This window comes from Cyprinodon tularosa, unplaced genomic scaffold (genome assembly GCF_016077235.1).
Source record: "Cyprinodon tularosa strain WSP-4 unplaced genomic scaffold, ASM1607723v1 ctg179, whole genome shotgun sequence".
Taxonomy (NCBI): Eukaryota; Metazoa; Chordata; class Actinopteri; order Cyprinodontiformes; family Cyprinodontidae; genus Cyprinodon; species Cyprinodon tularosa.
In genome coordinates this window covers 550,114-573,495 of record NW_024038602.1, presented here as the reverse complement: position 1 = coordinate 573,495, position 23,382 = coordinate 550,114, and the positions used below count along the sequence as shown (strand labels likewise).

The 23,382-nt window shown below is 35.0% G+C and overlaps 1 protein-coding gene across 2 annotated transcripts; it reads right to left on the bottom strand.

Annotated features, from left to right (window-relative positions):
* Positions 1-302: 302 nt before the first annotated feature.
* tbx5a (T-box transcription factor 5a) lies at positions 303-22,748 on the bottom strand. 2 transcript variants are annotated; one of them, XM_038282029.1, is made up of 9 exons: positions 22,593-22,748; positions 18,836-19,014; positions 17,648-17,742; positions 14,485-14,604; positions 13,369-13,516; positions 8,333-8,485; positions 5,311-5,402; positions 3,834-4,063; positions 303-2,089 (listed from the first exon to the last, which is right to left on the bottom strand). In XM_038282029.1, the coding sequence occupies exons 2-9, from the start codon at positions 18,977-18,979 to the stop codon at positions 1,518-1,520; spliced, it is 1,554 nt and encodes a 517-aa protein (XP_038137957.1). In that variant the 5' UTR covers positions 18,980-19,014; positions 22,593-22,748; the 3' UTR covers positions 303-1,517. The 2 variants fall into 2 exon arrangements, with proteins under 2 accessions (XP_038137957.1, XP_038137956.1); XM_038282028.1 differs by having other exon boundaries at positions 303-2,110; positions 22,593-22,747.
* Positions 22,749-23,382: the final 634 nt, after the last annotated feature.

Genomic DNA, 23,382 nt, shown 5'->3' with positions numbered 1-23,382 from the left:
TTAAGATTGACTTGTTATCTGTGTGACTCTGCATGTGGTTGAAAAAATTACAAACCTTCTTCCTAACATTGTTGGATAAGAATCCAAAAACTAAGATCAACAGATCTGATAAGACATCCCGAGAAAATGACATCAGATGATTTCATTAGGCTTCCATTCAGTATTTCTGGCATTGATTGTAAAAATGATGGTGCCCTGCCATTGTACTACTGTATTCTTGAATTGTTCACTGACAAACTAAAACAAAAATGACCCTGTTGCTGAAATTGCAATAATAGAAAAGGTATCTACAACAAATGTAATTGCTTTTGTTTAAATTGTGTATGTTTACTTTATTGCTGAACAGGTAAAGATGAAAAATGCTGAAATCAACTCAAGAAAAAAAAAAGACCTTCTGGTGATTTACACTTGAAGGTTTTGGCTAGAAATTACTACATAGGCCATGAGAAACATGAGAGTGGGATGGAGCTAAACTTCCAGCACCCAGAGCTTGATTTAATTTCTTAAATTAAAGCATACAGACATTTTAGAAAAATGTAGATGGTGTCAAAACATAAATAAGACTGAGCATCTGCAACAGATTTTAAAATTAAGTTTTCTAATCTGATTAGGATTTAAGTAAACAAATTCAATCTCTAGTTTAGTAAAGCTAGTACAGTTATATCACATACAGTTGGAGCTGTATTTGCATAGAAAACCCAGAGAGGCTGAATCGAGGCAAATATCCCACCCTTTAGATTTGTACATGAAAAGAAATTTGAGAACCATGTGTCATTTTCACTCCACTTCCCCAGTTATGCTCTAAACTTTGTTGGTTTATTTAATCAGATTCCCAAAAATATATGAAGTCACATGATTAAATGTGAAAATGTTTAAGAGGTATCAACATCCTTACAAGCTGTTTCTTCTCTAAACATAATAAAATTGTTCTGAGGTATTTCATCTAAATGTGTGTACATCCACTTTCAAAATTTAAAGAGCCACAACAAAACCAACTTAAGGCTTTGTTTTTTGTTTTTCTAATTCAGCATTTTTTTTACAATTTAATTTTGCGACAAAATTGTCAAAGAAACTGAGAACCTGAGCAAATGTGACAGAGGATAAACATTCAGGAAATATAAATGCTGTTTACTGGCTTCCTATACAGAATGCTGCAGAAAAACACATTTACCCTGGGATCTCCTTTCCAACTATCTGAAGCATTCCTGTTCTGTTCAATGTCAGCTCTAGTGTCTCTGCACCAGAGCAGGCTTCATGAGGGTCCTGCTTCAGCCCGATGTCCATTTGTGTTCTTGTTGCTTTTTTATAAGTGCAGATCCTGTGACAAGTTCCTAAATGATCAGGTTCCACCTCTCCTGGTAAACCACCTAAAGAATGTCAAGTTTTCTCAATAAAGAAATCTGGTTCTTATTAAGATTAACAGCAACATGTCCTTGGAAATATAAATATAACCGACACAGTTTTTTTCTTTTTTTGGTCCTTTTCTTTCTTCTTCAATTCATGCAATTGTTTGATTCTTAGCTGTTCTCACTCCACTCTGGCATGATGCTGACACTATGTACAGAGTGGTACTGGTGTGGCGATAGTGTGCGTGGTATGCCATGCGTATAGAGGTACTCGTTTCCCTGTAAACCAGCTGTCGGTGACTGGATGCCAGCTCCGGGACTGCATTGGCGGGCCAGAGTCTGGTGGGTCATGGAGCTCTGGTACATAGCAGCGTGATGGCCCTCCCCCAGCTGTGGAGAAGCATGGCCCCCCACTCCTCCTAGTCTGGACACCAGAGACCCTGAGGTGAAGTGAGCGGAAAAATGTTGATAGGGTAGCCTCTCCATCGGCTGCATTGTGGTGACGGAACAACTGCCGTAAGGAGAGACGCTGGCCCACGTGTTGCAGCTGATGTCTTCCAAACTGGGGACAGGTTCGGCGCCTTGCGAAGAGCTGGCATACATACAGGCCTGCCGCTGGCTGGACTCGCTGCGGTAGGGCCCAGCGGTGAGACTGAGGCTCTGAGGGTAGCCAACAGGCCGATAGTAGTGGTCGTCCTCACTGGAAGAACTCTCCAGGTAGGGCTTTTTGTAGCTGTGCTCGCCTGAGTGACAGTCATCATCCACTGTAAGTCAAATTTAATAAGCAACAAACTTGTTACTCAAGAAAAACGTTAACCAATATAAAACATGAAATACATAATTGCTCTTCCATTTGTAAAGAATTAACCTACTGTACACTGGAAATTTTTTGAGTATTATTTGTACTTTGACTAATCTAAATAAGTGAAAAGTACTGGCAACTTTAAAAGTTATTCTGTTTTTACTTTTCTATCAAAAAATTTGTCAGATCATTAAAAATTTTTTATAACAAATGTAACATAATCTACCAGAAAATATGCAATTTGGGTATGATGATTGAATGTATTTAGTGAAAAACTGACTTAAAAAGTAACTATTTTACCAAAAAATGAGTGATAAAGTCTCTGACATTAATCAGCTTGGAAAAGGTTAGAAATGACTAAGCAACCCACAATGAGAGCCATTATCCACAATTGGAAAAGACATATAACAGTGGTTAGCCATCATAGGGGAAGTCTGTTCACCAAAATTATTCTAAAAGAGCACTGGCAAAACATACAGGAGGTGAAAAAGAACCCAAAGGAATCTTTAAAGCCATGAATGCCTACTTGCCTCATTTAAGGTCAGTGCTTATAATTTGTGAAGAAAGAGAGACTGCATGGCTTCCATAGTTCCATGGTAAAACCACTGCTGAATTATAATGATGATCCACAATATTTTACTATAGCAAAAAACAAATACAGTAGAGAGCTTTAGAACTAAATGTTCCGCTAATACTGATAAATAAATAGATGATTTACTCATAAAAACAAAACAAAAACAAAAACAGTCTATAAGAAAAATACCATGTAGCACTTTATCACTTATTGTGACTTTATCCTTACATTTGCACTGAACAGAATTAGTCATTGTGAATTCCTATGCCAGGCTTAATTCTCATTCATCCTTTTTTTTTTTTTAAAGAATATTATATTAGATAGCCTTACACTTCCTTGGCATTTTCAAATATCCTTCTTTGTTACTTTAAACATTCTTAATTATCTGTAGCAGTCAACAGTCAGCTAACAGTCTACATTAAATTTAAATTCAGGTATATCTTGACTAATGTTAAAGTTACACAAGATATTCTAATAATCAAAGAAACACAAATACTTCTTCACATTAATTCGAAGAAGCATATAAAAGCAGTTTAGTAATTGGAGCAGTTTTTCTTAAAAACATGCTGGATGTTTAGTTTAGTTTTTGTACAACGGCTTTTAAACAAATCACAAGACTCCTGAATATTTTTTTTTAAAATGAGAAAGAAATTATATTAAGTCATGATGCAAAATGATCAGAACTTCTAAATAATAAAAAAAATATTGATAGAACACCTCTTACAACTGAGTGCATTAGTGAAAAAAGAATAGTATACAAAGACTAACTTGCATTTGTATCATTGACTATGAGATACTTTAGGATCAAATGTTGGAAATAATACCTAAAGATTGGAACATTGCATACAATTGAAAGGGTATAATGCATTTTAACAATTTTTTATTCTAAATCTCATAATTGTATTTAATTAAGACATCATGATTAAATTCTAGACCTTTAAATGTACATAAAGTGGCCTTAACTGACAGGATTTTTATGGAAAGCTTGGCCTGTCACATTTCATTATCTCATCTGTGTATCATAGTGCAGCACAATAAATAAAAGCTCTTTCAGCTCCTAAAGGATTTAATGTAATCCCTGCTGGGCTCATATCGCCGAACAGCCTTGTACCTTTTCTCTTGATGCAGTACTCCTGACCGTGCTCATGTGGAAGTGGGTAGGAGCCAGACTGGGGCAGCATGTCCTGGGAGGTGCTAGTGACCCCATTTTCACACTGGGAGTATGCAGAGCTAAGGGTGCCAGTTGTAGCCATGCTCTGGACGTCTCCGCTGAATGGACTGTGGCTGGAGCCAACTCTCTGTCGCACTGTGCTGCGAGGAACTACTGGGTACTCTTTGGTGCTGCATATGTGTACACACATAGACACAACTGTTAGCAATTATCTGCAAGTGACCCTGCTCTACAGTTTGTGCCAGTCTAGCTTAGTTAAAAAAAATATAGGACACCTGTTAATTGGTATTCGCTGGATGATACACAAGCTTGGAAACAAACGTACATTCTATAAGGAAAGCCCTTCTGTTATAGACATGGGTTTAACAAAAATAATCCACAGGATCCATCAATGGATCATTCCGCTGATTTTGGTTCATTAAATTTTGGCCTAATGTCAGCTGAAAAAATGACCTGGTATCCCAAAAAGCTCTCTCCTTAAGAGAGTAACCAGGAGCAGACGGGCAGCACTTAATGCAAACAAAGGCTGAATAAAGTCATGTTAGACTGATAGTGTGGTTTGGTTTTTTTGCACAGCTACTTAAAGTACTTTATGTGCAATTTTTTCCACTTAAAAAATACTACCTGTCTTTATGTGTGTCTATTTTGTTTGGTTGATATTATAAATAAATCTATTACAGAATTCTGTTGCTCAGTTCAACATTTAAATGGACAGATGTTGGATTATTACACCTTTTGGAAAAACACAAACGGCTCTCCAAGCGTTGTCCAATTTGAGATTTCTCCACTCGGAAAACCCTTCATTTTCTCCTGCGGCTCTCCAAAATCAGGGCAATGGGGGTTTTTCAGAACCAGATTTTCTCCTTTGAAAAAGTGTTTCTCTACACAGCACGGACTCCAGCTCCATCCCTCATCTGGACTGAATAATAGAGAGCAAATGGCCGCGTACCGCTTTGGCTGCCTGACCGAGTGATACTCACCAGTACAACATGCACACAAATACACACATATACACACATTACAGACAAAGGCAGTCAGGGTGTTCAGTAAAAAGAAAAAAAAAAACTCTGTGGAAGAGAGATGTTACAGTCTCTTTTTAGAGGTTCTGCCAGATCAGTCATAAAAAGTCTTCAGTATAAAAACTGGCTGACGATCCAGAACTACACTTACATCACTGAAAATAACACTCACTGAAAGTTACACTCATTACTGGCTTGGGTTTCATTGACTGAAGGTTTAAAGTGGGGCTTGTTAAGTCACAGAATGATTCCTGCCAAACTGAAGTGACATTTATCTGCTCGTTTGACGTCATTCGGAATAAGTAAGAATTTCCACATATCAAAGATGGAGGATCAATTGGGATTTTTAAAGCAACTTGTTCCTAAAATGAACTCAATATCATCTCAGCTTCAGCTACCTTTGCATTCTGGACATCCGGTGTAACTCCATGTCATCACTTCCACGGAAGCCCTTTGCAAATGGGTTGTTTTCAATCTTGAGCTGTGTGATCTAAAACAACAAATAAAGTTTGAATTAATGAAACATATGATGCTTGGGTCACGTATTAAAAGTAAAAGCTGAATTTAATAACAGACTGATATGCCCATGAAAATGCATCTTTGCAGTATATCCTACTAGATCTCTTTAACTGCATTCTTACATTTGCAACTATTTAATGACATACATTGCCAATGCAAAAGTAGCTACCCCCATTTAGGTCTTTGAATGTTTGCATTTTAAAAATCACTAACTTTCATTACTATATCAGTATTTTAAACCCTGACAACAGTTTTAAAAGATATAGGCAAAGAAAACATGATTTCTATGTTTAGAAATCTATTTATTATTGTCATTCCCTTTTTGGCTTGTTTCTAACTTCTCAAAATAAATCAAAGAGAAAAAAAAAAAACAGAAGATCCTATTTCCAGAAATTAAAGATGGTTCTAGAGACTCTCCAAACCTAATACTCTAATAAAGTCATGTCTCCGAAGGTCATATTGTTATTGCATGATTTATTTCATAATGATAAACACTGTCATATAAAGGCTGGAGAGAAGCAAATATTTAAAATGCCATGGGTTTTTGCTAATAATGTCTTGTTCAATAACCAAAGAAAGCGCAAAATAATTTTAGAAATATCAATCAAACCTCTGCAGCTTGAAGCAGAATGCAAGGATATCCCTGTCAGGGTTTCTTGCTGGTAATGGGTTGGCGGTTCTGGTGTATTTCCAGGTTTGTGACAGGACCAGAGGTTTGTGTGTATGTTGGCTGACACCTACTCCAACCTTGTAAAACCAGTCATGTGACACTTTACTAGCTGCTTGTTAATTAATGCAGCCAGCCAGGCAGATGATTTATATATTCTTTCATGATTTTCAAATTCAAGAATGAAAAGTAGCAATTTCCTTTGCCCTTATCCATACCCATTACATCCCACTTTCTAATTAATTTCCAGAATGATGTTAAATATTTTTCACGAATCCTAATGTTGTGCAGAAGACCAGATTAGAAGAAATATAGTCAACTTAAAAAGAAATTTAATTTTACAGGTTGCATATTGAAGCTCCGACCTAAAAGAACAACTGTTGCTTTTGTAAGCTTTATTTTAGATGCCATTTTAGCAAAATAAAAAGTTTTCTGCCATATTATGTGGGGGCATTACCTAAGTAAAAACAGCTTGGAAAATGTTTTAATTGCATTCCCACAGGACAGGCTTGAAACAGGACACCTTTTCATTAGCTGAAAGTCCAACAGGTGAAGCGGAGGCACGCCTGCAGCGCTTAATGCTCTGGCAGATGTTTGACTGTTTGATTAGACAGTTGTGGTAAAACGTTTGGAAATCAGACATGCTTGTTCTTTCTTTTTCTTTTTTTTTTTCTCCACAGGTCTGGAAACAGCCCTAATAATTAGCCTCGGGGTTACGATCACAACCCCCCAATAACGTGCTTAAAAATAATGAATGGTTTCTACAGAGCGCTGGTCATTTTGGGCTTCCTGTTCCCAGAGGCGCGGAGGCCTCTGATTGGCTGCGGGCTTGTTATGCGCGTTCTTTCCCTTTCTCCATTATTCCCCAAACAAGAAACATATATAGGCCCTCATGGCTAAAATGATGCTTACCAGACGCTGTTTACAGATATTTATGCTGCCAAGTCTTTCTTTAGTCTGGAAAATCTGGGCAGAGTGTGTTAAACATTAGATTCTGAGTCTGCGGAACAACACAAGCTTATATTATCGAAAAATGTATTTATTTATGCTTAATGTGACATCATTAAACCATCATTTTCAAAACAGTTGATATTAGGAAGAAGTCTACCCATTTTTTTCATTTCGAATATAAATACTGAAATAGGGACTAAACTGCCGTTTAATTCATTAATTAAACAACAGAAATTCGGGGAAACAAAAGAGGCTTTAAAGTTACAGATTTGGAAATGAAACGAATGCGGGATGCAGAAACCTCAAACCTTGCGTGTCTGTGATTTTCTTTCGGTTAATTGATTTTGTTAAACTCTTTCTTGTTTGAGATTCTTTCTTTTTTTCCTTTGCAGAATTACTCATTTATACGAATAATTTATACTTTTCTTCCGAAATAATCTGTCAGTTTAATTGCACTGAGTTGAAATTAATGTTAAAAGTTGCGAAAATACAAAGACTTATGTAAAAATACATTTATATAATAGGTACAAATACATGCTATAAAAATCGGGTGGAGGGAATTAGAAATAATCGAAAATAATAAAAAGATACAAAATAAAGAAATGAAATTAATATCTACTGTAATAATAATAATAATAATAATAATAATAATAATAATAATAATAATAATAACAATAATAATAATAATAATAATAATAATAATAATAATAATAATAATAATAATAATATCTCGTCTTAAGTTTATCCAAACCATCATCTGCTCTTTTCTTTACACAAAGAGCACCGACTTTCTAAAAGTCTCATAGGGGTCATTATTATTATTATTATTATTATTATTATTATTATTATTATTATTATATTTTATTTTATTTTTTTTGTCTATTTTGATTTCTGTTTTCTCCTCGTTTCTGGACTAGTTGTGATATCAATGTCTTTTTTGCAAGCAACAAGAATCGCAGGCAGCTTTCGTTTTTTCCTCTCCTTCAGTCTAAAGCAAAAGCTGAGAAGACTTTACCTCCAAGTTTCAATAACTTCACATAGGAATAAAACCTTTAAAGGCTGAATTATTGTTGCGTAAATATTTAACAAGTTGTGAGTGAGAATGCGTTGAAATTATGCATCCACATCTGAGGATGTATTTAACGCGATAAAAACAAAAACAAGCCAATATATTTGCTGTTTGAAATCCCAAAAAACAAGCTATTTATGAAACACACTGGGGGATAAAAAGACAAAATGCGAGAAAACAGAAAAAAAAAAAAAAAAAAAAAAAAAACATTTACCTTGTGGTTCTGGTAGGATGTCACCGCGATGAAGGCTGTCTCAGGGAAAACGTGAGTACAGAAAGCCGTGTTTTTGGAGCCAAAGCCGTTATTTTCATCTGCTTTCACAATATGAATCCTGGGCTGGTATTTATGCATCGAATTCAGGATAATCTGGAATGAAGACAGGCTTGCATTAGGCTCGACTTTGCATGACAACATGTATCGGAGGAAAATTAATATTTCTGAAAACAACAATGGCAAAATAATAATAATAATAATAAAATGAATAAAAGCGAAATCATGTATTTGATAATAATTACAGAGGCGAAAAGATCTTCTTAACCTATTCCCTTTATAAGCCTGTTTAATCATTTTATCATTGTCATATCGATCATATTGACCAATGTCTGGTATAGAGGCGAACATTTCAAATGTAATATTACCCAATAAATTAATGTCTTTCTGGTCTCAATATAAAGAAATTGAAAGAATGTAATATAATATATTAAGATTGATTGGAAACCAAAAAAAAATATGAGGGGTTTGAAAATCTAAATTTTTGAAATAATATCTGGAAAATACTTTTTCAAAGAGGAATTTAATTAAATTTAGAAGACCAACATTTTTTTTTTATTATAATGCTTTATTTAGAGTTTTTCTTTTTCTTAAATGTTAAGTATGATTGGATAACATATTTTGCATCATTAATATAGACTGTGTATATGTTTCTTTACTGGTTTTATTGCTATTTTCAAACATTGTTCATGTTTTTTTCAGCACATTGATTGTATGAAAGTGATCCATGGATTGGTTGATGGATTTGCTCCATATTATTTGAATATTGCTGTGATATTGCTGTGATATTATATCTTTAATATCCTCCCTCTTTTTCACCAATTATTGAATTAGAATGGAACTTACAGCTGAACTTGAGTATTGAACTTCTACTTCGAAAACCTATCATCCAGGGAACTATTGGTTACATGTTATCACTGACCGGAGCTTTCAGAATCAGTCTTGAAGAAAATAGAATACATTATAAAATCTGATCAAATTGCATCTGATTTAAATATAAAAAAGATGGCCTCCCCCTTACTTTCCTCTTTATTCATCTCTTTCTGTATCTAACAACCCCCACCATCCAGTGACCTGCAGGCATGTCACCCTATCTCTTATCTTTAAGACTGTTTTTGTACCTGCCTTTCACAGCCAGCATGAGAGGAGACAAGGGTCTGCCCTGACCTCTAGTACCAGAGGAGGCATCCTGCGGCATTCCACAAAGAAAATCCCCTTTAAACCAGAAAAGGGCTTTTATTGTTGACAGCTGTTCATTAGATACTCCCAGTTCAATTTTGTCACATATTTGGGTTCAATCTATATTAGAAGAAATTGTCAAACACCTCGTAGAACCTGTAATGCAAATTACTTTTACCCTGAGTGTTCTGAGTTAGAGCAATAAATCATTATTACAATGTCAGTAATTAAGTGCAGGACTCTGCATTGTTAAAACGGGAACAATCAGTTTTCTCTTAATGACGAATCAATGACCAAACTGCATCTAACTTTCCAAGGACTGAGAAAGAAACTTTGTAGAAGGCTTATATGCAATCATAACACACTGATTTCTTCATTTAAAGTTGAAAATCACTACCCACACATATTACAAGTCACGTCTCAATTCCCATGGAGAGAGCTGTGGCAGAAAGGGTGTATTTGCAGGCAGACCACCCACTGGGACCCCAGCTCAGGAGTAGTCTCTGTGGCCTACGCTCACTGCACTGGTTCTTGTTCTTCACCCCCTTCTCAGCCTCTGGATGATACTATTTAATGATAGTGAGGGATCACTTTGGGTCTCATGCGGCTGCCCTTCGCTTTCAAGTATCTCAACATCAGAGAGTTACTGCACACCCACCCCCACCCGAGGGAATCAATGGGCTTTGTACACCAGCATCTATTGCTCATCACACACTGCCATTCAAACATAAACAGTGCGGTCCTCACACTCCACCCTGTTGGCCCAAACATGTGTGGGAAGGCAGGGACGCGAGCTCAGGTGATTAATAACGCCGTGAGGTATTCTGGGAGCCGAGATGAAGATCAAAGGAGGAAAAAAGTTGTGCTTGGTATGAAACTTTAGGCAAAAAAAAAAGATATTTATAAATTCAAACACTGAAATAGAAACTGTTTGGGAATTTGCTTCTATCGCGGAGCAACTGCAGAGCAATGGTTTATGTTGCTCCACATTGGGTTTAACTGTTTCTTTGATTTACAAGGTAGGATAAATAACAAGGAATAACATCTCTAAATAAAATTCCTTTTGAAATGATGCAGAAACTGAGTGGATTAATCAATTATTTTTATTTATTTAGCAGAGGTTGACTGAGGTAAATCAATGCAGAAGTACATTATCTATTCTAAAGAACATTTTAAAACTGAAAATATCTCTGGAATTAACAGACCAGCCAAAACACATAGCACCAAAGTATGTGAGTAATATGTACTCTTATGTTCAGTTTTTAGATTACTATAAATCGATTTCTGAGGAGAGCAAAGCATAGATACATTTCCCTTATTAGAGACCTAAGAATAATGCAATCATGAAGAAACAGTATCAATGACAACATGCCTCGGTTTATCGATTTTGAATTTCACACAACCTGTATCATCTGCAAAGATGTCTAAATATCCTATCATTTACCTACAAAACATTTATGTAAAATTAAATTCTATTCAAAGTTTTAAGAAAGCAAAGAGGAAATCTTCATGCAACTCAATTCCATGTTGCACCATCAGAATCAGACCTTCTTTGTTCCAATGAGCTCCCTAAGTTCACTTAAAGTTATCTTATTTAAGAAATATTTCCATAAAGAGGGGAGAAAAAAATCCCAAGCTTCAAGCCTGAACAGGTCTGGACTGATCTATACATTGGCTATATATTGGCCTCATCCATCCCTGCAAGAGAAAATAAATCATTGCTAAGTTATTTCAACCAGCTGGACCAACAAACCGATGGAGCATGCATTTTCTGGCCAGCCACCAGCATTTCACTGATGAGTCCCACAGTACTGAGAAAGTGGGTGAGTCAGGAACCACTGTGACCAATCATGAAACACACTTTAACCTAAAATTGTGCAATATGGCTCAGTGAGCTGCAGTTTAAGTTCTCCAGCTGGGAATTGGCAGGGTAAGAAATCTCTGTAGGTACCATGTGGATAGACACTGGCTCATGATTTGTTTTGGTAACCGAAAAGACTGGAGCAGTCTCCACTTGCGAACACATCCAAACATGAGACAATAGGACCTGTTAGCAGTTAAAATCCGTTTGAGCAGCAGAACCTATTATTGTTTGTAATTATTGTATCTGTTAATCACAAATTTAAGAAACATAAAATAAAACACAAAACCTCTTAATTTTGATTTGAACTATTTTAAACTTTTAATAAGCGTATTTAGTCTTCTGTTCCTTGAACGGTGATATATCTTTTTATTTTTATTTTTTACAACCTTTTAATTACTTTCACCTTGTTAGCACAGTCTGTTCCTGACAAAAATGTTTATAATTAACTGAGTATTTCCAACAAGAGAGCTAATTAAGCCTTAGTGTACCCATCAAGTCAACATTGCATGAAAGCCTGCTGCTCATTGCACACTTTGTTCATGAAGTCAATAGTGTGTTTTTTGGTTTTGTTTGTAAGGGGATGAATGAATAAATCGTAGCCATATTTAACCCATAATGTTTTTTGTTTTTTTTTTTTACAAAAAAGCACAAGTATAATATATAACCACTAAATGGCTTTCAGAGACTTTCACATTTTTTGGCATTTTAATCAGTTGTGTAAAACATACACTTTTTAGAACACACCGTATAGCTGGCTCCCCTACTGTATAGCTGGGACTAAAACATATGAAGATATACCTATGTCTCTTGCAAGGCAAAAATGATTGAAATTTCAAATTTACAAACAATATTGCTATATTAAAACATATTCAAAATATTTGAATTATGGAACAAAATAACTGATGGGTCATCATTTTAAATGTGCAAATATAGTCAAATGTGTAATAATATGAGCTGAAAGGACATCATTAAAAAATGGAACACCAGCTTAAGACCCCTACCGCCCCTGGACAAAAGCATATGTTTGGATACACTTGTAAAAATTATTAAACTTTAAGATGTCCTTAAATTAACAGAAATTTTTCAAAGAAATGTTCTGTTTGTCTCTACTTAAAATTGTACCTTGAATAATATCTTCTTTTGTTTCACTTTTTTTTTTTTTTTTTTTTTTTTTTTTTAGACCTAATACGTTTAAATACGTTTTGAGAGACAACAAACTTTAACAAACTGACGGATAAAAATGTTTTTTTTTTTCTAATGTTCTGGGATTTTTCAATAACACAAAATAAATAAATTAAAATAATAATAATAAAAAAACAACTTAATTGCTTATTTCATATTTACTTAACTGAAAAACACAGAAATTTAAGTATGAGGTCTACGAATAATAAACAGGATCACTTTTGCATGATTGCTTTCATTTTGACACAATAATCTAATTCATAATGCCCCAGAAAAAGCAACAAGATAAAAAAAGTGTGTAATAACATAAACAGTGTTTCTAGTATTTTAAGTAACACTAAAAATAAATGTATTTAGGAAGTTCTTTTTATTATAAAATCAGTGAAATTCTGCATAACTGTGGTCTAATATTAAATGTACTCTTTGTGGAATATCTATTTTGTAAGTATAAAACAACAAATGCTAAAAACCTATATTTTATTTGTCGACTTACGCATAGTAAAACACAAAGCTTTAAAAAACTGCGCGTGTGACCCACAATAACACTTAAAATCTGCTCTTACCAAGCAAAACGTCTGATTTTACACCAGTTCATATAAAACCTCTTGGTTCCAAATAAGTCATGCTCTAAGCAGCAGTCGTGGAAAGTTTCCCGGTAACAACACCGCAGTGCAAAAGCCGCATCCAGCGCATAAAAGCTTCTCTCTTTTATTTTACGTTCAGCTTGAACAGAATGATATAGGCAGGCACCTACGTGTCCGAACGGGTCCAAGTGGTTGTTGGTGAGCTTCAGCTTCTGGAAGGACACCAGCTGCCTCATCCAGTGCGCTCCTGTGGCTGGGGAGTCCGGATGGACGTAGAGCCTCCCTGGCATAGCGGGCTCTGCCTTCCCGGTCACAGACCTGGCATAGGGGGACAACAGCAGGCGCGACGCATTAAGCGAGCATCTAAACAGGAGATGGGACCTAATGGACTGGAAAAGGTGATAAAGATTTCTAGGTTTCAGAGAGAGCCATATTAATTTGAAACACTTAAAATATAATTTTGGGATTTAAAGTTAAGATCTAAACTGAACTGTTTTTGCATTAGTGCGCACAATTTGGCATGACATTCTGCACTTATATAAATGAAGTGACCCCATTTACTCTACAATGTATAGACATATGTCTCAATTAGTTCTACATATTGTTTTACTCGGCTCATTATCTGCAGTATTGGCATGTGATTATCCGCTCAAAGCCCCCACTCCTTTAAAAGCATTGACCCAAACAAAGCGCTGCTGCCTTCAGGGTCGAAGATCAACCAGGGTAAAAAACAAACAGAATTTATCCAAAGGATAAAAGAGGAGGGCTGTCTCGTTTCAGGCCACTGCAATTGTAGGAAAAAACCCATTAGTATGAATCCATCGCCAGAAGAAATCCAACAGAAACATGTCTCCCCCGTGCTGACTGTAATTCTTGGCAACAATTAAAAAACAGGCAGATCATAATTCAGCAGGAAATTATATGTTCGCTTCCGATTCTCGTCCATCAGGGCAACATAAAAATTTCCTGCTGGAGTCAACTCTAACTAGTATAAGATGGGAAACTCTCCCCTTTGTCTATATATATATATATATATATATATATATATATATATATATATATATATATATATATATATATATATATATATATATATATATATATATATATATATATATATATATATATATATATATATATATATATATATATATATATATATATATATATATATATATATATATATATATATATATATATATATATATATATATATATATATATATATATATGTGTATATATATATATATATATATATATATATAGCTACATATATTCTTACTCACCATTTATTGTCGGCAAATTTGTATCGATGATCATCCGCTGGAACTACGTCCATTAGGAGAATATACTTCGTTTTGGGGTTTAATCCGGTCACTTTCACTTTGAAGCTGGGGAACATTCTCCTGTGGAGAACAAACATTGGCATTTCTACAAAAACGTGCATGGAACATGCAAACAATTGTCAAAGCAGAGAAAACAAAACAAAACAAAAAAAACCCTCTAGGATTCTACTTGAATGAACAAAACCACAACTTTTACAATGTATATAAAACAAGAGTACACAGACAGAGTTTAGTTTTCCATGAGTGGACTTGCAATTATAACACATACATAACCCTGCATGGGAGCAGCTGAATTATATGAAAGCCCTTATTTAGCTTGGATAGGAAACGGATGGTTTTTTTTTTAAGAATCTGTGAGTTGCATCTGGAAAAAAAATTCACTGTACATGCATTTCTATGTTTTAAGTTATGAGATATGGGGTAGGTTTATCTGCCATACTAAAAAAAGGCAGATCCACACTGAAAATATACTTGTAGAGTTTAAGCATTGTTATTGAAAATTGTATTTAAACAAGTTTGAATTAAGGTTTCTTAAATTATATAGGCCTAAATGAAACAATTAAAAGACACTGAACACTGTAAGCAGTTTGTGTTGTTATAATGACAAAACCATGAACTCAACAAAGAATAAGTTTTAATTAACAAAGCTGCAAAATCCGTCTTGAGATGAAATAGACTGATGGTATATTTATGTATGACAATTATTTAGCTAAGAATACATTTTCCCCATAGAATGCCCTATGTAATACCTATATGATGAATTAAAGCACTTATAGAGCACTATTTAGTCACGCACTATTTTGTCAACTATGGGTCTATAAATGACTTACAACTGGGCAAAAGTAGCGACTGAGATATAATTTTCACAAACAGAGATTATTCAGGGATGTTAACATTTCCCATCAGTCTTTCTTCAAATTAATTGAATTCTAAAAGATGTTGAGATCACTTTTTCCAATTATTGAAATGTATTCAGTTTTACACAAAATTTTAGTCATAAAGATCATATTAACAGAATGAATATAACATTTTTGACTCAGAATTGTCTTCACCAACTTGCATCAGAAACCTTCAAGCTCCTCAATGGTTTCAAATCTGTTGCTACTGATGCCCACAAACAAGGTTATGGAGGCAGAGGATCCCCCACAACAGACACCTCTGTTGGTCCCCTTAGGCATATAAGGGGTTCATGCCGATCAACCTTTGCTGTTTACGGTTGGCCCCCACTTTCAAAAACAATCTCAAAATAATGTTTTTGCACTAACTAACACTTTAAATATTAAAAATGAGGGGAAGCTTTTCTGAGCATATTCTGGGAAGGTGGCACCTTAAATCTTTTTCTGGCAACATGTAGGCCTACCTCAGTCTAAGTCATCTGGCAAGTTTGACTTGAGCGTTCACTACAAAAATGATCTACAAATTTCTTAAATTAAGTGTATTTACCCTTAATTTGAGCAGGTAAATAAGATAATCTGTCAATGGAATAAGCATTTTTTTTCTCTGAAAGTATCAGAAAATAAGATAATCAGATATTATGGACTTGAAATAAGAGGCTACAGTTGTTTTTTTTTATTCTTATTTTAAATGTAAATTACCCTATTCCATTGGCAAAGTGTATCACTCAACTGCTTGATTCAAGAAAAAAATGCTCTTATTTTAAGAATAATAAACTTTCTTAGATTTCAATTTTTTGCAGTGTTTGCACTATTACTAAACTAGTTAAAACCAGATTTAAACTTTACAAAGGTGACACATAAAGTAAGATTTGCCATACATTAGTAATATATCCTACAGGGTAAAAATCTTACCAACAAGTTTGAATGTAGTATTAGTACCACAAGTATGCAGGACGTGGAGTTCTATTCTTACTCCAATCTCCAAACCACAATTGTTATAATTGATACAGAATCATATTAAATCTAATTAATTTTTAATATTAGCTAGTATACATCACACATGAGAATAAGGGTTCACCAAACACGAATCTTGAAATTAACATGCAAAGTTAATTTGCTTTCAAAAATTTCTGAATGTTTTTTTTTTTATGAAAAAAGTAGCTGAAAAGTATATTTAGCCCCACATGTTGGTTTTAATTTTTGTTTTCCAGCAAATATCTTATTGTGCTGCACATTTAATGTGGCGTTATTTTATTCATCTAATTACTTCTATGTTTGAATCACTGCTTGTTTTACAGTGCAGAGCGCACTTTATGTAAATATCGAATAAGTGCTGAGTGGTTTAAAGGGAAGGCTGTGATGTGCAGATCATTATAATTACAATCCTCTTGATTGGAAATAAAATAATGTTAACAGCTAAAGTTGAATATACCCCAGAATTATTATTATTATTTTTAGTGCAGCAAGTCAAGAGCAAAGCCGTGGAAAAGTAAAAAAAGAAAACACATTTTTCCAAATAAAGCAGAGCTTGAATGGCTGACGGGGATGCAATGGGGATTTTCTGCAGCTGTGAGGGGGAAATTGAGACCTGCCTTCACTGTGGTGTAATGCAGCTATAATAAATTATTGATTTGAATCATTTGCAGAACACGTGTGAGTCGCTCTCTGCAGAGGGAGACACCGGCGGGTCTGCATGCGTGTATGTTCACACCACGCCTTGCGAGCTGTTTTGACTGGGATGCAGTGTGAGCCGGACAGCGGCAGACACTCATACAGCCTCTCCTCCGGATGTCATGGCTTAGCTCAAGATCTGGGACACAGAAAACAAATCTGCAGGCAAAATATATTTCACTCTGTGAGGGGGCGTGTGGTGGGGGGCAACCATCAATAAAACATTTTTGTGAACCAGATGCAGTTTAGAGTATTTGCTGTCTCAGGCTGGTTTTTTAGTGTTATTGCATTCCAGCAGAGAAAAGGCCACCCAGACTAAAATATATGAGTATAGTATTCCTTTTCTTCTTTTTCTTTTCTTTTTTTTCAAACCAAACATTGCGTCTGCCAGATGTGCTGCTTTGGTTTAATTTGTTCATATTTTTCTTATTCCTGAAACCAATATTTCAAAAAACATTAAAAACAAAAGATGCATGCAAATATGGAAGAAAAGCAAAGAGAAGAAGTTACAGAAAATAACATTCAAATGATCTTACCGTCCGGCTTTGGTTATGATCATCTCTGTGCCCACTTCGTGAAACTTCATCCATAGTTCCCTTTCGTGTAGGTAAACTTTTATGCCTTCCATTCCCTTTACAAATGTACAAACACGCATAAACATGATGCAATAACAGCCACCCCCAGTGCCAAAAAAGAGAAAAAGTTATTAAGCTGAACTAGGACGACGAATTTGATAACAAAAAAATGGTCAAAAAATAAAAACAATAAAAGACGTAGATAGAAAAACGTGTAAATAATTTTCGTGACGTTTCAAATGACTAAACCTTAATTCGGTCGGAGTGTTTATGGGTCAAAAACGTATGAAATTACAGAACTTTTGGAGTCTAAATAAAAAAAGAAACGTCTGGTGTTGGCGGGGCCACTTCTGGCACATTACGCGCACCATTCATGCGCGTTTAAAGCTTAATGTGCTGGCAAAAGGTTTACTTTAGAAATCCCTCCCTGACAGTAGATTACTGACATGGAAAAGTAAGAGTGTGTTATATTGACAGGTTTTTGGTGGGATCTATTTCATAAAAATTTGTATCGAAAATAGAACTGTCAGCTGCAGATATTGAACATAAAACCACAAATATATATAGGGCGTGTTTAACCTCTACTTAATTTTTTTTTTTGACAGAATAGGACGATCAAATGACAGTAGGCTAATTAAAAAAAAAAATCTTTTTTAAATTAGGAAAAATAATATCTGTAAAGCTCTAATATAATGGAAAATGCAGTGATTCGTAGAGAACGGCTAGAATGCGATGGTTTTAGTTTTAAACAAATTGAAACGCCTCAACACAGAAGGCTCTTAAAAAGGAAAAACGGCTCACTCTTCTTAAAGTCTGTAAGGTGTAATTTAAAAGTCGCAAAGTACGGCACATTTTTTCAGTACTCAGTATAAAGTTACACCACGAAAGCTAAAGTCATGGTGAGAAAAAACAATAAAAATTGTATCTAAAAAGTTGCTGACCCAAAGATCCAAATATGAAAATGTTAACATGAGGGAGAAAACTCTAGTTATTATCGAAGAGTTTCAATATGATAGAAACCAATGGGATTACCACACTGAATAAAATATGTCATAACAAACATACAAAAAAGCAAAAAAACAAAACAGGTGTGAAGTGCTTGAAGCTGTCAGACAGAGGGCCCAAAAACACAAAGAAACGCACTCTGACCTGCTGGATGTATGTTGTCTGCGAAGATGGGGATTTGCTCGATGTTCCGTTCTGTTTCTCTGGTTTATTGTCGCTTTGTAATTCCCTTGAATCCGAACCAACCGGAGAATTCTGAACTGCAAACGTCTCCTCCTGGTCCGCCATGACCAAAACTTCAGAAAAAAACTCTACAGACCCAGCTGGAAGACCAATGGAAAACATGTAAGGGTGGGAGGAAGCTCAGTTCTTTTCTTGAGATGTAAACAGAAGCATCTCTGATTATCAGGATTATTTTTACTTGTGTAGTTCTTTCTTTTTTTTGATGCATTGAAGTAAACAACTGACTTTTGCACATGAGTTACAAACACAACTTTTGGTTTTACGCATGCCATATCTACTCTCTATTTATATCCAAACGATGCGCACTGAATCTTTCCCAAATGTCAGATCTTGGAGATCATAATGCATTTTAATGCTGCAAATTTCCCATACAATCAGAGCATGGATTTGATTGATTTACTCGGTTCACAGCCGGCAGCACAGCTCAAGATGAAATGCATGGATTGCTTAATGTCTACACCTCAAACAGATGGCTACATTCCTCTAATGCAATGCATTGGCTCCAAACAAGATTAAAATGCCCCCCCCCTACCCTGTCCGATCAGAGCAGCGTAGCCTATGCTTACCCAAAACAAAAAAAAAAAAGAACCCACGTCTTGATCTAGATGTTGGATGCAGTGGTTTAGAAACGTCCAAACGCTCCAGTCAGATAATCCGGACGTTTTGCGAGACGAGTCTCCCCATGAATGCTCCCCTTCAGTCCTGTTAGACTGTTTAGATTTTATCCAAGCCTGAGTGTTGATCGAAGAAGAACACAACTACGAAACGCCGCTCGCGGTCATTTAAAGCGTTTTACAGCTCAGCTCCGTTTTTGTAAGCCGAGTCCGCCGATAGCGTTTTAGCGCAGAGCTGAGCCGAATCCCAATGGAGCAGATCCGACACCTCCTTCTCCTCCCTTCCCCTCTCTCTCTGTCTCTCTCTCTCTCGTTATTGTCGCTCCTGTCTGTGCGCTCGCTCTGGAACTCTCCACTGCGCATCGGTGACCAAACAGCGCAAAGCGGAAATCTAATCGGAGACGCGCAAGGAACCCTGAGGGAGGAGGAGGAATATAGGAGGGGAGGAGAGAGAGAGAGGAGTAGCGTTAGTTTGTGTGACCAAAATAATGATTCCTTCCAGGTCCTCAACCCAGATCTTATTTGTTCACTTTCAACATCAAATTCATGTTTGGCGATCATTTTATTACACAGTAAATAATAAATAAATGGAACATTAGATTAGTTGGAATCAGAGCATCACCTGAAATAGTGCGGATTCAAATAAATGAATCTATAAATATTGGGGTTATTAGTTGACTAGTAAAAACTTTCAAAGAATGTTTTCTTTTCTTTTTTTTGTGAAAATTAGAATAGTGGCTTTCGAGGGGAAGTAAAGGGAATGACCACCTTTACTTATATATTTTTATTTATATATTTATTTATATATTTTAAGCTTTGACTTAGAAGATTGGAGAAATGTCACTATTAAAAAATATATATACATATATATATATATATGCTCCGATGAATCAGATTTTAGGGTTAACTACTGATACATTTGAACAAACCTCATATAATGCAGAACTTTGAATTGTATATAGTAAGGTTAGGATGTCTGTCACTACAATCACCAAAACTCTATTATTAATATTTTAAACTTAGACTTGCCTTATCTTAAGTTGTAAAAAGTTAGTATTAGCTGTTTATTTTTTTTTTATGAATTCCATAACTGCTTTATTTTATAGATGATTTGATTATAAATTAGAAACGGTTGACATGAATTGTCCATTGTTTGTTTTTGTTATATATCAATTCAGATAGACAATAACAACCACTTACAAATATTAAATTGGGCTTATTTATGGAAACATAAAAATATTTCAATTTTATTTCAAACTCCTTTAAATGTAAACTTGGACACACTGGAAAACGCGTCCGCACAAACACAACATGTTTGCGAAGAACTCACTACTGTTTGCAGCAATCTAATCTCCAATCGCCTTGACCAATGATATAACAATATTTTCATCAGATGAGGAAATCGGGCTTCAGTTAACTCATTTTGAGCGAAGTAAAAAAAAATCGGTAGTGGTTGTTTATATGGATGGAAAATCGAGACAAAACAAGGAATAGATAGAAGTCGATATGTGAAAAGGTTATAAATTAATACCTTTTAATGGGACTATAAGGTTCCATCTGGGAACTAAGAATTAATTGAGATTGCCCAAACAATCTGGGGTGCTAAGTTTTTAATTAAGACCAGTTAAGACATTTGAGTCATTTGGATATACGATTTAAATGCGGCAAAGATAAAACTGCAAAATAAATTAAAAATAAATCAAAGCCTTAAGAAGGCAACGAAGACACTGCAAAAAATGTAATCTAAATAAGTATTTTTTCTTCAAATAAGTGATTTTTTTTCTTGAATTGAGGTGGTAAGTGAGACACTTTGCCACTGGAACAAGATAATTTACATTTAAAATAAGAAAAAAAATGCATTGTCTTATTTGAAGTGCATATTATCTTATTATCTTATTTTAAGAGTAAAAATACTCATTCCTTTAGCAAATAATTTTATTTACCTACCCAAATCAAGGCTAAATACACTTAATTTGAGAAATATTTTACTTATTTCTATATAGTTTTTGCAGTGTATACACACCTATAACACAGTCAGGACAACCCAAATAAAAACGACTGCAACAAAAAATAAATTAATAAAGAAAAAAATATCACTCAATGCTTTGCTGTTTTCGGACACGCTAAAGTGGGTGTGTGATTATTGTAAACAATTGATTATTATAAAAAAACGAGCAGAGGATAAAAATACCTAATGCTTAAAAAACCCGCAATTCTAAGTTAGTCAATGTTGTAATTGTCTTTTTTTGGAAACTGAAGTCGATAAATAAATGCATTTATGTAAGCTATTTTAGATGTTTCAAAAGTGACTTGTTGATATAAAAATATCAGCTATATTAAGAAAATATGACGCAAATATCTTTCCTAAAAGAGTCATTTGGAATATTAAACTTTCAGATTTTTTTCTTTAAAAATCAACTTCATCCCCAACACTCTGACATTCCAAACGACAACATTCCAAGTTTGAAATCAATTAACACTGCGATGAAAAATAAAAAACAAAAAACAAAAGCATAAAAATGGGGGTTTCAAGATGTGCTGAGTTTTATTTGGTGAGTATAAAATTAGATATTTTGGGAAATTTTGAAAATCTGCCACGATATGCAGGGTGTATAGGGTTCAATAATTAACCCATATTCTATATAGGCTATATATTATCAAAGTGAAGTCACGCAAAATCTGAGTTAATATTTCTAATACTGAGCGGAGTTATTTCCGTGAAAACGTCCACGTAGAAAGAAAATCGTATGCAGTTTGCCGAACCGACTTGAATTAAGCAGCATTTACTGCATTACTCAATGACAGCTCTTCTGTTGTGTTTAAATGATAAATGATAAATCTGCAGCATTGAGAATAATCTTTGACATTCTGTTGACTTTGCATAATATAAAGGTTGAAAAAACGCTTAAGCAAGACTAAAGAAGCAAACATCTACTAATCTAATCGCATGCCAAAAACAAATCTAAACAAAAATGTTAAAAACTTCAATCCAAACTTGTATTTTTGTCTATCCGCATCTAAAATAATTTTCCCTCCTCTCCTACCTCCGATTGACTGTTTGATCTGATGCTTCCTCTGGAAGTGTGAATCTGAGCGTAGCAGCAGGTGAGAAGGACTGGTGCGGCTAACCACCAGCGCAGCCAGGACCTCTGAGTCAGTGTGCCCAGATGGGCTGTATCCACAAACCAAACTGTGAGACTTGTGGAGGAGGAAAAAAAAGAGCAGCCACAGTTTGGCACACAGGATCTACGCAAGGGGGTGAGACGAGAAGGGCATCTTGCTGGAGAACAATTGCAGATTGGAAAAGTTAGTCATTTTGATGAGAAAACATATATTGGGATATAACTCAGGTGGTCGCATTGTGGCATTCAACTGCTGAGTTGTTTTATATGAACTTTGGGTCCTTTTGCTGTTTTGAATACCCACAGTTGCTAAAATTCCAGTGACAAATATTGTGACTGATCAAAATATTTTTACCACATTTCAATAGGAAATACGACTTATCTGTTGTGAACAATTAATATATGAATATATTATTAAATCACAAAGTAATCCCAACTTTTTTGGAGGGAAAGGTGCCTAATGCGCAAATGTCTGCGCAAAGAAAGAAAAAAAAAAAGCAAATACTGTAGGCTTACATAGCTGTTTTTTGTGTAACTGCAAATTAAAACGGTGGTTTTTGTGATTATGCGTAACATCAACCACCAAAATCCTCTTTTACCCAGATTTCCTTTCTTTTACTCATCGAACTGCGTAGATTTGTTGAAAATTGTCCTAATAATGCCTTGTTTCACCCCCCCCAAACCCACCCATGGTTCTGCGACCTGACATCCT